This window comes from Coffea eugenioides, chromosome 6 (assembly GCF_003713205.1).
Source record: "Coffea eugenioides isolate CCC68of chromosome 6, Ceug_1.0, whole genome shotgun sequence".
Classification (NCBI taxonomy): Eukaryota; Viridiplantae; Streptophyta; class Magnoliopsida; order Gentianales; family Rubiaceae; genus Coffea; species Coffea eugenioides.
This window is the reverse complement of record NC_040040.1, coordinates 20,018,176-20,031,013: the sequence shown is the minus strand read 5'-3', so window position 1 is coordinate 20,031,013 and position 12,838 is coordinate 20,018,176. Positions and strand designations below refer to the sequence as shown.

The 12,838-nt window shown below is 37.7% G+C and overlaps 1 protein-coding gene across 1 annotated transcript; it reads right to left on the bottom strand.

Moving 5' to 3' along the window:
- Positions 1 to 4,136: 4,136 nt before the first annotated feature.
- Positions 4,137 to 7,955, bottom strand: LOC113774780 (cytosolic Fe-S cluster assembly factor NBP35-like). Its single transcript, XM_027319398.1, has 3 exons — positions 7,780 to 7,955; positions 7,545 to 7,646; positions 4,137 to 5,319 (listed from the first exon to the last, which is right to left on the bottom strand). The coding sequence occupies exons 1-3, from the start codon at positions 7,823 to 7,825 to the stop codon at positions 4,394 to 4,396; spliced, it is 1,074 nt and encodes a 357-aa protein (XP_027175199.1). The 5' UTR covers positions 7,826 to 7,955; the 3' UTR covers positions 4,137 to 4,393.
- Between the last annotated feature and the right edge of the window lie 4,883 nt (positions 7,956 to 12,838).

Below are 12,838 nucleotides of genomic sequence, written 5' to 3'. Positions count from 1 at the left end.
TACTCAAGTCGAGCCGGCAAGGGCCTGGTCGATTAGATAACGATCCACGGTAGTCTGTTTTGGGATCTTTGGGTATTGAGACCCTTGATTCCGGTATACTTGAGTATTACCACTTTTGTTCTGTTCGGCGTTCGGGCCCTGTAGGGGTATGTTTGGTGGACGGAAATTGGTGTAAAGTGGGGTCTACGGATATGTTGGTTCTATCTACGTTGACGGAGAGTCAACGGGTTCGGATCAATTACTGCAAAATAGAAATCTGGCTCCTGAGAGCCACCCGTATCCTTTCCCTTTGAACCACGGTGTTTAAATGCTTTCCTCTATATCTGGTATATGTATCTGATTGATTCAACGTGAAAGGCCATGATTTTATCCCTATATGTTTGGTACCTCATTGAGCGTAAACTCACCCCTTTCTGTTACATTTGTTTTCCTTACAGGGAACTACTTTTGGGAACTGTGACTTTGAAGCATGAGTTGAGCAAGTTTAGATTTTGTATAACTCCTCAATGGTTGGAAAACCCTAATTGTACTTGTTCTTTTGAAAACGAAACCCTAATTGTATTTTGTATAGTATGAATACCCCGGATGGCACTGTATCTGAATTTGTTCAAGATTTCAATGTAAATATTTGTAGTTTCCGCTTGTTCGTTTTCTCTGGATCTTATTGCACGTACTATGTTGGGTTTGTGTGAATCGACTCCGTAGTCCTGGCGAGAGTTGGGCAGGCGGTCCGCCGAACCCTTTGGTTCGCCTTAGGGTGAGGTGGGGCTGTCACATTTGCACTTTCCAACTCCACCTTTCTGTCACCTAGCGAAGATGCTATTCCCTCCCCCTCCTTATTTTTCTGATTTAATCCATTAAAAAATCCATATCTCCTGTCAAGAATTTGGGCAGTGGGCATCACAGATTCACCGAAATACTAGGGTTCACTTACGAGGTTGAGAGCTTGCATTGAAGGTCCGGCGTTCTGCAGCTTCTGCTTGAGGCTTGCTTTGAGGAGCACCAGCAAATTAGAAATGGGTTGTGATTCTCTCATGATTCCAAGACAATTGTATATTTGTAGCACAAAGTGGTGAAAATTGAAGAGAAATTTGGAATTGTTGTGATGAAAATTGAAGAGAAGAAGAGGAGATATTCGGCTGAAGACTGAAGATAGAGAGAAACTTGGAAAGTGGAAAACTGAATGTCGATAAAATTTCTTTAGGGTTAATGATTTAAGGAAATTATAAAATTGCCCCTATATTTTTTAATATTTATATAATATACCTCAATTCGGGTACCTGCGGATTTTTATTTTTATGACCCGTATCTGTATCCGAATTTTACAGGTACCCGACCCTTCTCCGCTAATAGAAATCGGATCAGTTATCTTAATTTTCGGTGCGAGACGAATCGAATTGCTCGAATTTTCGAGTTAACGGGTTTTTTTGCCCACCCCTAGTTGTGACTGCTCTCCGCCCCTTTTGATTCCGTCCTTGGTCTCATGGAAGTCACCTGATAGATTATGTAGATGTACAGCTAATTATGCCCTGAATTTGGACAATGATATTAAAAGGACAGTTAACTTCGCACCGTGGATGGTGGATGCCATTAGTTTGGGTTTGTTTAAATTGCAAGATTTTCAAATAAAAATTTCAGATTTTGTTTTGCTTGTATCATACACACAATTTTTAACCACCTTTTAATTTCACATACATTACATCACAAAAAGTGCTACAGTAATTATTTCAAATAAATATTTTAAATAAATTCATATCCAAACAAACCCAATTGTTTTAGGAATTGCCAATGTGGATGTATAGCTCCTCGATTTGGACAATAATGTTGAAAGAAAGTTTAATTCAGAATTGTGAATAATCACTCTAGATTGGTTCAATGGTGAGAAGAAACTCTTAGAATCCTTTAGATTGCTAAATTCAGGGTTTCAATTTTGAATTTGATGGTTGGGGTGAAAAATGTTTGGGGAGGAAATAATAAACCTTTTTTTTTTTAAATAATGGCCCAAATCTAGGCCACATCAAGTTGGCCCAATTTGACCAATTGCTTTGGCAATCATATTGAAATTAAGTCGATATTCGTTATTCAAATTATTAAATCAATCATAAAGACTAAAAAAATTTTTTTTTTGTTGAGCAAATGAATGAACGAAATGCGTTAATATTTTAAATTAATATCATTCAGTTTGTAATATTCAATTTAGCATATAAACGCATAAGTTAGGTAATTGTGAGATCACTAATTTGACTCTCGATCTTTCTACTTTTCCCCCTTTTGCATTACAAGGTTTGAAAGTCTATTTTTGAAGCAAAGAAAGTAATACCACTCAACCTCTTGCAAAGTTTAAAGCAATGTGCATTCTCCCAAGGGATGATAACCCAGATATTCTTTGCTAGAAACCAGATTCAAAAGGGAAATTCCTACCAATGTCAGCATATAAAATCACGTGGGAAGAAAAGGAGCCAAGGCATGGAGATGCAGGATGGGATACGATTTGGAAAACTAGGGTCCTCAAAGGTGGCAATTCCTGCTATGGACAATTCGGCAACGAAGACATTTGGCAACGGATGACTTGTGCCAGATTTGTAACAAATGCTCGTGCAGTCAGGGATTCCGACTGAATCAGGGCATTGTGGATAGGGGTGGCAATTCCTGACACGACCCGAAAACACGACACGAACCTAACACGAAATTAATGGGTTTGGGTTGAGGTTTTGGAAGTTCGGGTCAGAATCGGGTCGAACCCGATGAACCCGAAAAAAAAACAGGTCAATTTCGGGTCAACCCGTGGTGACCTGATATGACCCGATGTGACCCGTTTACGAATTAAAACTAATTTAATAAACATAAAAATTATTTTATCTAACTAAACTAAATCATTCTTTTTTTCCAAAGGCATTAATTACTTAATCCTAAATGAATTTATTTAACTTGTGTGAAGTTAAAATTTTATATTTGGACAAATAATATATTATGTTATTTTTTACTTTTATGCTGCTTTATTTTATTTTATATTTGATTTGGGATAAAACACTTTTATGGTGTTTAATTTATTTTAGATTTGGTTTGAAATTATTTATTTAAATTTTTATTACTTGATGATGTAATTAATTTTGTGAAAAATTGATTTTATTAGAAATTACAGTGATAAATTAATAAATTAAAATTATTAAATTTCGGGTCATTTCGGGTCGACCCGCCAACCCGAAATTTTCGGGTTCGTGTCAGGTACCCTGACCCGTTTCGGGTTGGCGGGTCGGGTTCGGGTCAGCAGGTTCTTTGTTATACTTAAGCCTCAACCCGACCCGCCAACCCGAACCCGACCCGTTTGCCACCCCTAATTGTGGATACTGGTGGTAATTCAGAATAAATGGGAGTACCTTTTCAGTAAATCGTCATTTGAATTGTTTGATTGCAATCTGAACCAGGATGGAATTGGAATTGGGGGTAAACTGAAAGTTACTTTTCCAACAGATAATACATTTTGCATGGAGAGCAAGAAATACAGTGAAGGCGGTAACCTTTGCTACATACTTGCCTAAGTACTCTATTAGCAATGGCAGATCAAGTAAAGAGTGTACTTCTTTAAGGCTCATGTTGAACTCCAACGCAGGAATGTTTTCATCAGATGAAGTCCACCCCCGGAAGGTACTGTTAAAGACAATGTTGGCAGCGCATCTGGGAGTAATCCAGGAATGGCAGGAATAAGGAGGGCTGATAAGTGATGACAGGGGAAGATGGAAGAGAGGCTCTCAAAGAATATTGGCAAGGGAGCAATTATTGAAGTTGGCATGGGAGTAGGGATTCAGGAAAGTCATCTTACAGAATGATTCCAAGGTGCGGTTAGCTTCGATTGAAAAGGTAGATTTTACTTCACCGCACTATAACTTAGCAAAGCAAATCAAAGAATGTATGAGAAAGAATGGTCGTGCAACCTCCAACAGAGGGAAGACAACTGGAGTGCTTACTGGCAGACTAAGGCAGGAATACAAAACCAATATGATCAAGGTTTATTAAATGAAGGGCCCTTAAAGAAATTTTAGAGGCTGATGTAATCAGGGTAGCCACCCCACGTTTTATTTCTGCTAAGGGGACTAGGTAAGCTGACTCGTTTGTTCCATAAACAAAAGACAGCAATGTAGCTAACTTGAACATCCTCATTCCCAAAGGACCAGTGCAGAAATTAAACTACAAACCATATCAATCAGTAAAAACTCTGAACCTTTTAACTTATACCAGAGAAGCATAACAAGAAAGAGAAACACGAGTAAACTAGGAGAGATCTAAGCTATCATTCATTATAGGTGCGATATACATCAGGAATCTCCAAACAAAACATATGCAAAAAGCTTCAACCAACCCCTACCAAAAGAAGAGAGAGAGAGAGAGATAACACCTAGGCGCCATCCTCTATTCTGGAAATCATTTGCTGTGCCAACAGTTTATCGATGATCATTTTAAGTGCAGAGGCACTCACCCGACATTTATCGTCGGAAAAGCACGATCTTCCTTCTTCAGCTGCTTTGCATAGCTGAGGATCCAGTGGAACCTTTCCAAGAAAAGGGATGCCCATCTCACTGCACATTCTACCAGCACCTCCAGCACTACTATCGAATATTTCAGTGTAAGCGACAACATCCAGCATTTCTGGGGCTTTCTCCTTCATATATGATAGGATCCACTCAGTCATATCCTTTTGTTCACCTGTTTCTGTTGTCCTCATGAATCTGAACACCGACAATGGTTGACACAGACCACTCATGTTTTCAACAACACCAAGAACCTTTAGGCCGACTTTCTTACAGAAACTCACTTCTTTTCTGACGTCTATTAGAGATACCTGTTGTGGAGTAGTGACTACAATAGCACCATCTATTCCAGTCGCTTGAAGAAATTGAACAATTGAGATGTGCTCATCCGAGGTTCCAGGTGGAGCATCAATCACAAGAAAATCAAGCTCCCCCCAATAAACGTCCTTTAAGAACTGCTTGATTAGGCCATTCTTGCGGGGACCTCTCCATATGACGGCCTCATCTGGGTTGGGAAGCATAAATCCAATTGACATGACCCCAAGGTTAGACTCAACATAAACAGGAGACCATCCAAGATTACTTTGGTGAATCTCTTGTCCTTCAAGGCCAAGCATCTTTGGGATGCTTGGTCCACAAATATCTATATCAAGTAGACCCACTTGAAAATCCATAGCTGCTAGTGAATAAGAAAGTTGAGCTGAGAATGTACTCTTGCCCACACCACCCTTGCCAGATAAAACCAGTATCTTGTGCTTTACAGTAGCCATTCGCTCTACTATGGTAACCAAATCTGCAACAGAAATCAAGAAGAAATAAACCAGTAAATAAATGTTCCTTGCCTCATAAGAGCAATGATCGAGCAGAACTATACAAAAGCTGCAGGAAACTAGGAAAGGCAAGCTTGAAAAATTTTCTGCCATACAGCACTCAGATGAAAAATGATTCATATGAACCTCTAATGAAAATTGAGATCCAGTTAAAAATGAGATCCACATTTTCCAGAAGCTAGTACATGGCAGAAATATCTGTTTTAGATGATGCTTGCATCAGAAGAAAAAATTGGAAGCATGCCAATTTCCTACCAGTAAAACTTGACAGTTTCAATTTATCTCAAGACCACCCAACTCCTGGTTTCTCAAACTTTTCATTAATTGTTGGTACTTCATGCCAACAGAAGAAAATGCATCAAGTCATCAATATTTTCAACCCTCAAAAGCAGTAAAATACACAGACTCATGCAAATATAGTAAAATAAGAGTTCACATTGATCCATTTTGAAAAAGGGGGGGGGGACCCACACTAACTGCGAGCTCAGCACAGCCAAGAATACATCAGCTAATGTTGGAGTTCAACCTTAGACGGAATCATGAACCCAAGAACTTAATTACCAGAACACAAAATAACAAGACAGTAGTTAAAGTACTTTAGAAGAAAATATTCTTTTCTTGACTCCAAATGCCTCAATTTAATAACTATTCATTTCCAGTGACAAACTACAGATAATTTCACTAAAATCTCAATTCCAATGTCCCTAGTTTGATGATTGAATATGTTCCATTCTCATGCAATTCATCATTACTACCACCTAAGGCAAGTTTTCCGCAAGAAGCAGTTGGAATTCAACATGTCAGGTTATAAAAATTTTGCCCTGACATTTTTTCCCATTAGTAGACATGCCCATTTTCATAGGTGGAGAATCAAGTTGAGCATATCACAATCTCACATATTTAAGGATCTAGCTATTTGAAAGCTAGATATCATGCATTCTGAAGGATTAACAAAAAGCATAAATTCATTGGCAATAACAGCAGTTTTATGAAAACACTTAAAAGAATCAAGATGCAATATGAAAGAGAGAGAAGATTCAACACCAATTAGAAGTATTTATAAGAAAAGCAGCTGGAGTGGCGAAAGCTATTGCAAATGAATATGATTAACAAAAGCATGGCACATCCCATTGACTTTGGTTACTGCCTTCTGTTTTATATCAGTTCATTCTTTTGGGGGGAGTGCAGCAAGTAAAATCTTCAACTTAAGCAATACAAGAAAACTTTACAGGAGGTCCAGAATGTGTGAACGCTACGCGTGAGACACACACCACTACCTAATGGCTTTCTTTTTCCCAGAAACAATCGCAACAGATAAATCCGGCATAGTATGTTCAGTTTTGACATATGACAAATTCCTGTCTAAAGCGTCTTTCCATCAAGTTAACAACACACAGTCATGAGCTGCAAAACTGTTTATGACATATGAAAACACCATTCAAGTAGCACCAATCAGAACAAGTACAGTACTGAATTGTTTCTTCTTTTTTTTTAAAAAAAAAAAAGCAAATTAAAAACCACAAGATCATGTGGCTAACATCAAGTGATCCAGATTGGGCTTCATCTAGCCTACCTGTAGTATTCGAGAAATTCAAGTTAGTTAAGTTACCTAACAGCATTTAACTCCAATACTATATCTCACTTACTTTGAGAGTGTGATCTTGAATACGTTCTAGGGATGCTTGGCTTAACTGAACACATCAAGCTAATCTTGAATACATTCTAGGGATGCTTGGCTTAACTGAACATATCGAGCTATCAGTCAAGCTCTAGTACAGCGTTGGAGAAATGTTATTAGAACGATTCAATCCCATTTTGCTAAACTTTACCCAACATTTGTCTGCCAATATTAACAGAGGTAGCCGCAAAAACATATTTCAGTAAAAACTACCCGTGTACAAACTACTCAAATTATTCTAAATTGGAAATTTGGCTTTTCAACAACCAAATCCCGTTTAATCCTCTGCTTATTCTCACCATCTTCTGAAATTTAAGAGGTTTAACAGTACATGACATATCAAATAAAAATTTTACATTTTTTATGCCTCCCCTCCTTGCAACCATTCAAAAATCAATAACAATAATTTAATTTGAGTTAAACACCTTCTCCCTCCCCGCCGCGGCCCTTCCCCATCAAAACAAAAACTAAAAAAAATAACAGATATTTTTGCTAAAAAAAAAAAAGGACCTGGGTCGGGGCCTTTAGGAGCAGTAGCACAGGCTTCTTGATTAGGGCATCCTTTACATGCATCAGATTTTCCCGCTGACTCCGATTGGGTCCCTGGACAATCTGAAAACCCAAAACAAAATTTAAACAAAAAAAGAATAATTTATTGGGTAGTCGAAAACAAAATAAAAATCAACTTTACTGGTAAAATTGAAAAGGAAAAAAGTGAATACAGTGTTAAAATTTCTTTATATACGTTCATTTGCATTTTCTGGGACGTCTTTGTAGTCTCCGTTCTCCATTTTTCTTGCCTCCGCCAGGTAAAAGTAGAGAAATCCCCAAGTTTTCTTGCTTCTGACACAATGAAATGCAGTGAGAGACGCTGTTTTAGGCCCTTCGATTAAGCTGCACACAGCAGAATTCGGATTTAAAAGAGACGGTTTCAAGTTTCAAAGCAAAATTAGCCGACCTTCTGAACCGCCAGTAAAGTCAGCTGGGTATTTGAACCGGGCTGGACCGCCAGTAAAATCAACCCGGTATATGATGCAGCCAACCGATATTTAATCTGAGCAAACTACTCAAACCCGGAAATTGTTCCGGGTATCTAAGCAACCGGTTGGTGAACAAAATTCGCATTTATAAATGTTGAATTTGTAAACCAACGCAAATTTAGTGTTTAAAAACCTTTGATGTGAAATTATTTCTTCAAATATTCAACTGCCTTTTGAAACTCCTATAAAATTTGACCGAGTTTCTTTTATAAAAATACATGAACATATAGGATCATTAATATAGCCTTTTTTTAATCAAATATTCACTAATGAGATTATACCACATGCGTTCACATTATTTGAATCCATACAAAAACCGTTGCAATTTGATAGAATAAATTTTTCTAGGATTTAATTTACATGTTTTATGGATGCAGGAATGCTAAATCCTTTAGGAATCCAATGTTCCATAGATATCATTATCTAATGTTCCATAGAAATAAGTTGTGACTACATCACATATATCAAGTTTTTGATACACTACTAAATTTACAAGATATCTCAATATAATTCCATTGATTACTAGTGAATATGTCTCATCATAATCAAGGCCTAATCTTTATGAAAATTCTTGGGTTACAAGTCTTGCATTTTATCTCACAACTTTATTTTTCTCATTTATTTTTTTTCACAAATATCCATTTATATCTCACCGATTTTAAACCTTCAAGTATTTGGACGATAGGTCCAAAAACTTTTCTTTTAACTAATGAATCTAATTCAGATTAAATTGCATCTATTCAATTTTGTCGAACATTTCTACACCGACATTCATCAACCAATTTAGGTTCATGATCCTCATCTTCTTCCATAATATTATGTGCTACATTATATTCAAAAATATTATCAACAATTATTTCTTTTTGGTTTCAACTTTTTCTCGTAGTAACAAAATTAATTGAACTTTTTACAATTTCATCATCTTCAAGAGGTTGAATTTTATCACTATTAGTATTTTGGAGTGTTTGATCAATTCTTGATTCTTTAATTTTATTATCATTATTCAATCCTTTTTTCTTGCAAGAATTTTTATCTTTGGAATCTAGGAGTTTGCCATCCTTCAAGCATGTTTTACACTCATTAGCACTTGTAATTTATACTTTTGGGATATCAATTTAAATTAAAGCATTTTTTACAATAATATATGATTTAATAATTCTTTTGGTGTCACTAATTGCATCAGTACGTGATTCACAATTGTTTGCAAATATATATGTACGCGATTAAAATTTCAAGTCTGCAAAAAACAAGAAATATACACGACAAATATGTAATATATAAATTTGGAATAATTGTGAGTACAATCTCTGGGATTTTTTCGAACTTCTGGAGAGTTTCCCTTGATTCTTCTCCTCAAACGCCGATCCAAGGGCTTCACAGCTTGCTTTGGACCAACCACCGACTCCTTCAAATCTTGATACGGAAGATTTGAAGGACTTGAAAGATATTTGAAAGCTCAAGTCTTGATATATGAGAGACTTGGAGAGCTTGAAGACCCCAACCTTCGTAGCTTGGAGCTTCAATACTTGAGCGTATGAGATGCCTCTGAATGTGTCTCTGTGTCCTTGATTTGGTTGAGAGACCCCTATTTATAACTGTAGCAAGAGGTAAAGGTTGAAGACCTGTGTACCACTTTACTTGTCTTGCAAGACATGCAGTCATATTAGGACTGTGCTAGTCAAATATTATTTCTTCATTTTATATTTATTAATAAAGAGATAAGTAATTCCTCGATTGGCCAAACTCGTGGGGACACGTGACGTGGCACCGTTTGACTGGTCAAGCTATCACAGTATATAAGAAATATATGTGGATTAAACAACTCTAAATATTATCTCTTTAACACGAAATAAATATTTAGATATTTATCCAAAAATTTCGAGTCATGTAGATATGATTTGGTTGGTAGAGACATCCTCGCAATTTCAATTGATTGGAACGTCCCAACTTGACACGTAGCAAAATATAATTGGTCATTTAATAACTAATTTTTCCCAAGTGTACGTGACATATGGCAATATCCGATTGGATAGAAATAAGCCATAAAAATAATTTATAGACCAATGGTAATTTTTAGAATTTAATTAAAATTCCATTGTCTACAAATGCTCCCTCAAAACTTGTTTGTGAAAACGGAGTATTTGAACGAGCAAGTTTTGACATCTTTAATTTGAATACAATCAAAACAATATTGATTTCCAACCAAAGTCCACAGGTGAATTTGCATACGCCTTTAATTAATGGTGCGGAGTGGTGATTGAAAGTATTATCACTTTGAATTCCCGAGACCAGATTGCCCCATATTGAAGCCTTACAAGTCCGTGAATAGACTTTACTTAAAGCTTTGCAATGTCATGGCTTTTGAATTGGTTATAGGATGGCCATGCAAAGGACTTTTCAATTCGTCACTGCTAGACATTAAATGCATGCATAGCTTGGTGGGGCCAATGGTTTAAATTTTCAAGACCAAAACCTTTCCATGCAATATCTATACCATGGCTATATCACAAATCCAATGAAGTAGCTATCCTGCCGTATGCAATAGCTTGATAAGGCCAATGACTCCAATTTCCAATATGATTCTCCCGTGGCCCACGAGTCCTTTCTTATACCAACCACAATTGCTCAATCCCTAAGCCAAATTAGAATTCTTTGCCATAGCAGATTACTTAGCCGGCGTAGTCCACGAGACCTTTGACAAATCGGTTTCGGATCAATAAAATCGATTCCAAAAAGGACTCAATTTTCTTACAGATTCGTATGGAAGAAACTTTCTTCTTGGCTCAGATTCACACCAAACCTTCCCCTATAAATAGCCACGTCTGGTCACAACTTTTGAACGAGTTTATTTTTTTTTCTTCAGCTATATCATCAAGCGGCCGCTGCTGCAAGGGACAACCATCATCCATTGGTTATACTCCAATAAGTACTTTCTTTTCGTTTGTCAGGTACTTCAAGTTTTTTTTTTACTCGCAACATTTAATTGTTACAAGGAGTTTCGGTCAAGGCTCTTACATGTTTCATCGTTTGATGCTTTGAACATGATCAGCACTTGGAACTTATTTGTCTACTCAACATGTGCTTTTGACTTGTATCCCCAACACATTACAAGACAGTTTGGCCTTTTGATTTATCTACTAAAACAACGCCAAGCATGATATTTGAGCTATTCCTCATGGCTGAAAATTTAATCTCAATTTTCGTACCAATTTTTTTGCGTCTCAAATATTCCTATCATATATGATTTCGATCTAAATTTTGTCAACTTGCTTTTTCGTAGATAACCAAAGCTATGCTTGACGAGGGGTCCGAAACAATTCCGGGAACTTGAGAAAAGGCAACCAACTTGGTAATTTAATTACCAAAAATTTATAAGGATTTCCCTTCGTCATCTAATATTTTCTTTTACAAAATTTCAGCAAGCATGCAAATCAAGGACTACGCCACGCCATTGCCCCATATCTCATTGACGGGTGAACGGGGAGGATCTCAAACGAAAAGTTTGTCATTGTATGTGAACAAGCCAGCGATCGGCAACTTTACTGAGCCTTTTATGCCCCTTGAAGGATGCTCTCATCTCGAAAATTGGACTAACAAGTGGACTAAGGAAGTGGTGGCACCATCGACTTTCTCCACTACGTCGAGGGAAGAAGAAGTGGTTGTATTAAACTCGTCACTCCACAATGGAGATCCAGAAATAGCCAAATTCACGCTTCCGTTCGTAGGATTCAATATTGACAACACTACAGGGAAGATCCCTTCGTCCTTCTTTGGCAAGGCGTGCTTCACCTCTCATTATTGGGAGTGGGTCGAGGACATCCTTAGGAGATATAAAGAGGTGCTCACACGTGCCGGCATATTTGAAGCCGTCTATGCGTCGCGATTCTCTTATGATCGCTGTGAAAATATCTTGCGAGCCTTCTTCAAATAGTGGTGTCCGTCGACAAATACACTCCATACGCCCGTTGGGGAGCTATCCATTACACTTTGGGACCTTTATCTACTTGGTGGCCTTTCAATCGATGACTCGTTCTTTGATGAAGTTGTTCCTTCAGCACAGGAACTTCTCACTCGTGATAAAGAATGGAAGCCACTTCTCCCCGAGAGCTGCAGGTATCTCATTTCGGCTTACTACCACCTCTAGACGAATGACCAAGGAGTATGGATGAAAGACTGGATTCGCTTCTGATTCAAAGGAGAAGCTAGGTATAGGGCTCCTCCGAGCAGGGCGAATAGAAGAAAGACCGCATCTAAACCAAAGATGACCTATAACCCTTCTGGAAGTGTAGAGCCTCATGATCTTGCCGATACCAAGGATTTCGAAGTCCCTTTTGACGCATTGAACATCCCAGGGTCTTTGAGAAAGGAAACTTATATTGCGGCATTCATAGCGTGTCAGATTTGCAAGTTCTTTTTGCCAAACAAAAAGGTCGATCGTATTCGTCCAAGTGTCTTCAAGGTTGCATGCTTAATGGTCATAGGGAAAAAATTTTGTCTTGCAATTCCCGTTCTTGCGAGCATATATCATGGGTTGAGGGAGATCGTCCACGCCCCTAACCTTGGAGAATGTGCGGTAACTTTTCCAATCCATTACGTCTATGCTTGGATTGGCCAATACTTCGATGTATATTATGAAAACAATCAAGTGAGTAGCCACCACGCGCGCATGACAAGATTTAGCGGTGAGAAAATGGCAATATTTTATGGCAAATCAGAAGTTGAGCAAATCTTCAAAGAAGTGAATCCTTTGATGTTTCCCAAATT

Excerpts from the sequence above, each read along its gene's own strand:
- LOC113774780 (XM_027319398.1), bottom strand. The coding sequence starts at position 7,825 with ATGGAGAACGGAGACTACAAAGACGTCCCAGAAAATGCAAATGAAC. Across the intron at positions 7,647-7,779 it reads CCCAGAAAATGCAAATGAAC|ATTGTCCAGGGACCCAATCG; the intron begins GTATATAAAGAA and ends TTGGGTTTTCAG. Across the intron at positions 5,320-7,544 it reads TCCTAAAGGCCCCGACCCAG|ATTTGGTTACCATAGTAGAG; the intron begins GTCCTTTTTTTT and ends TTTCTGTTGCAG.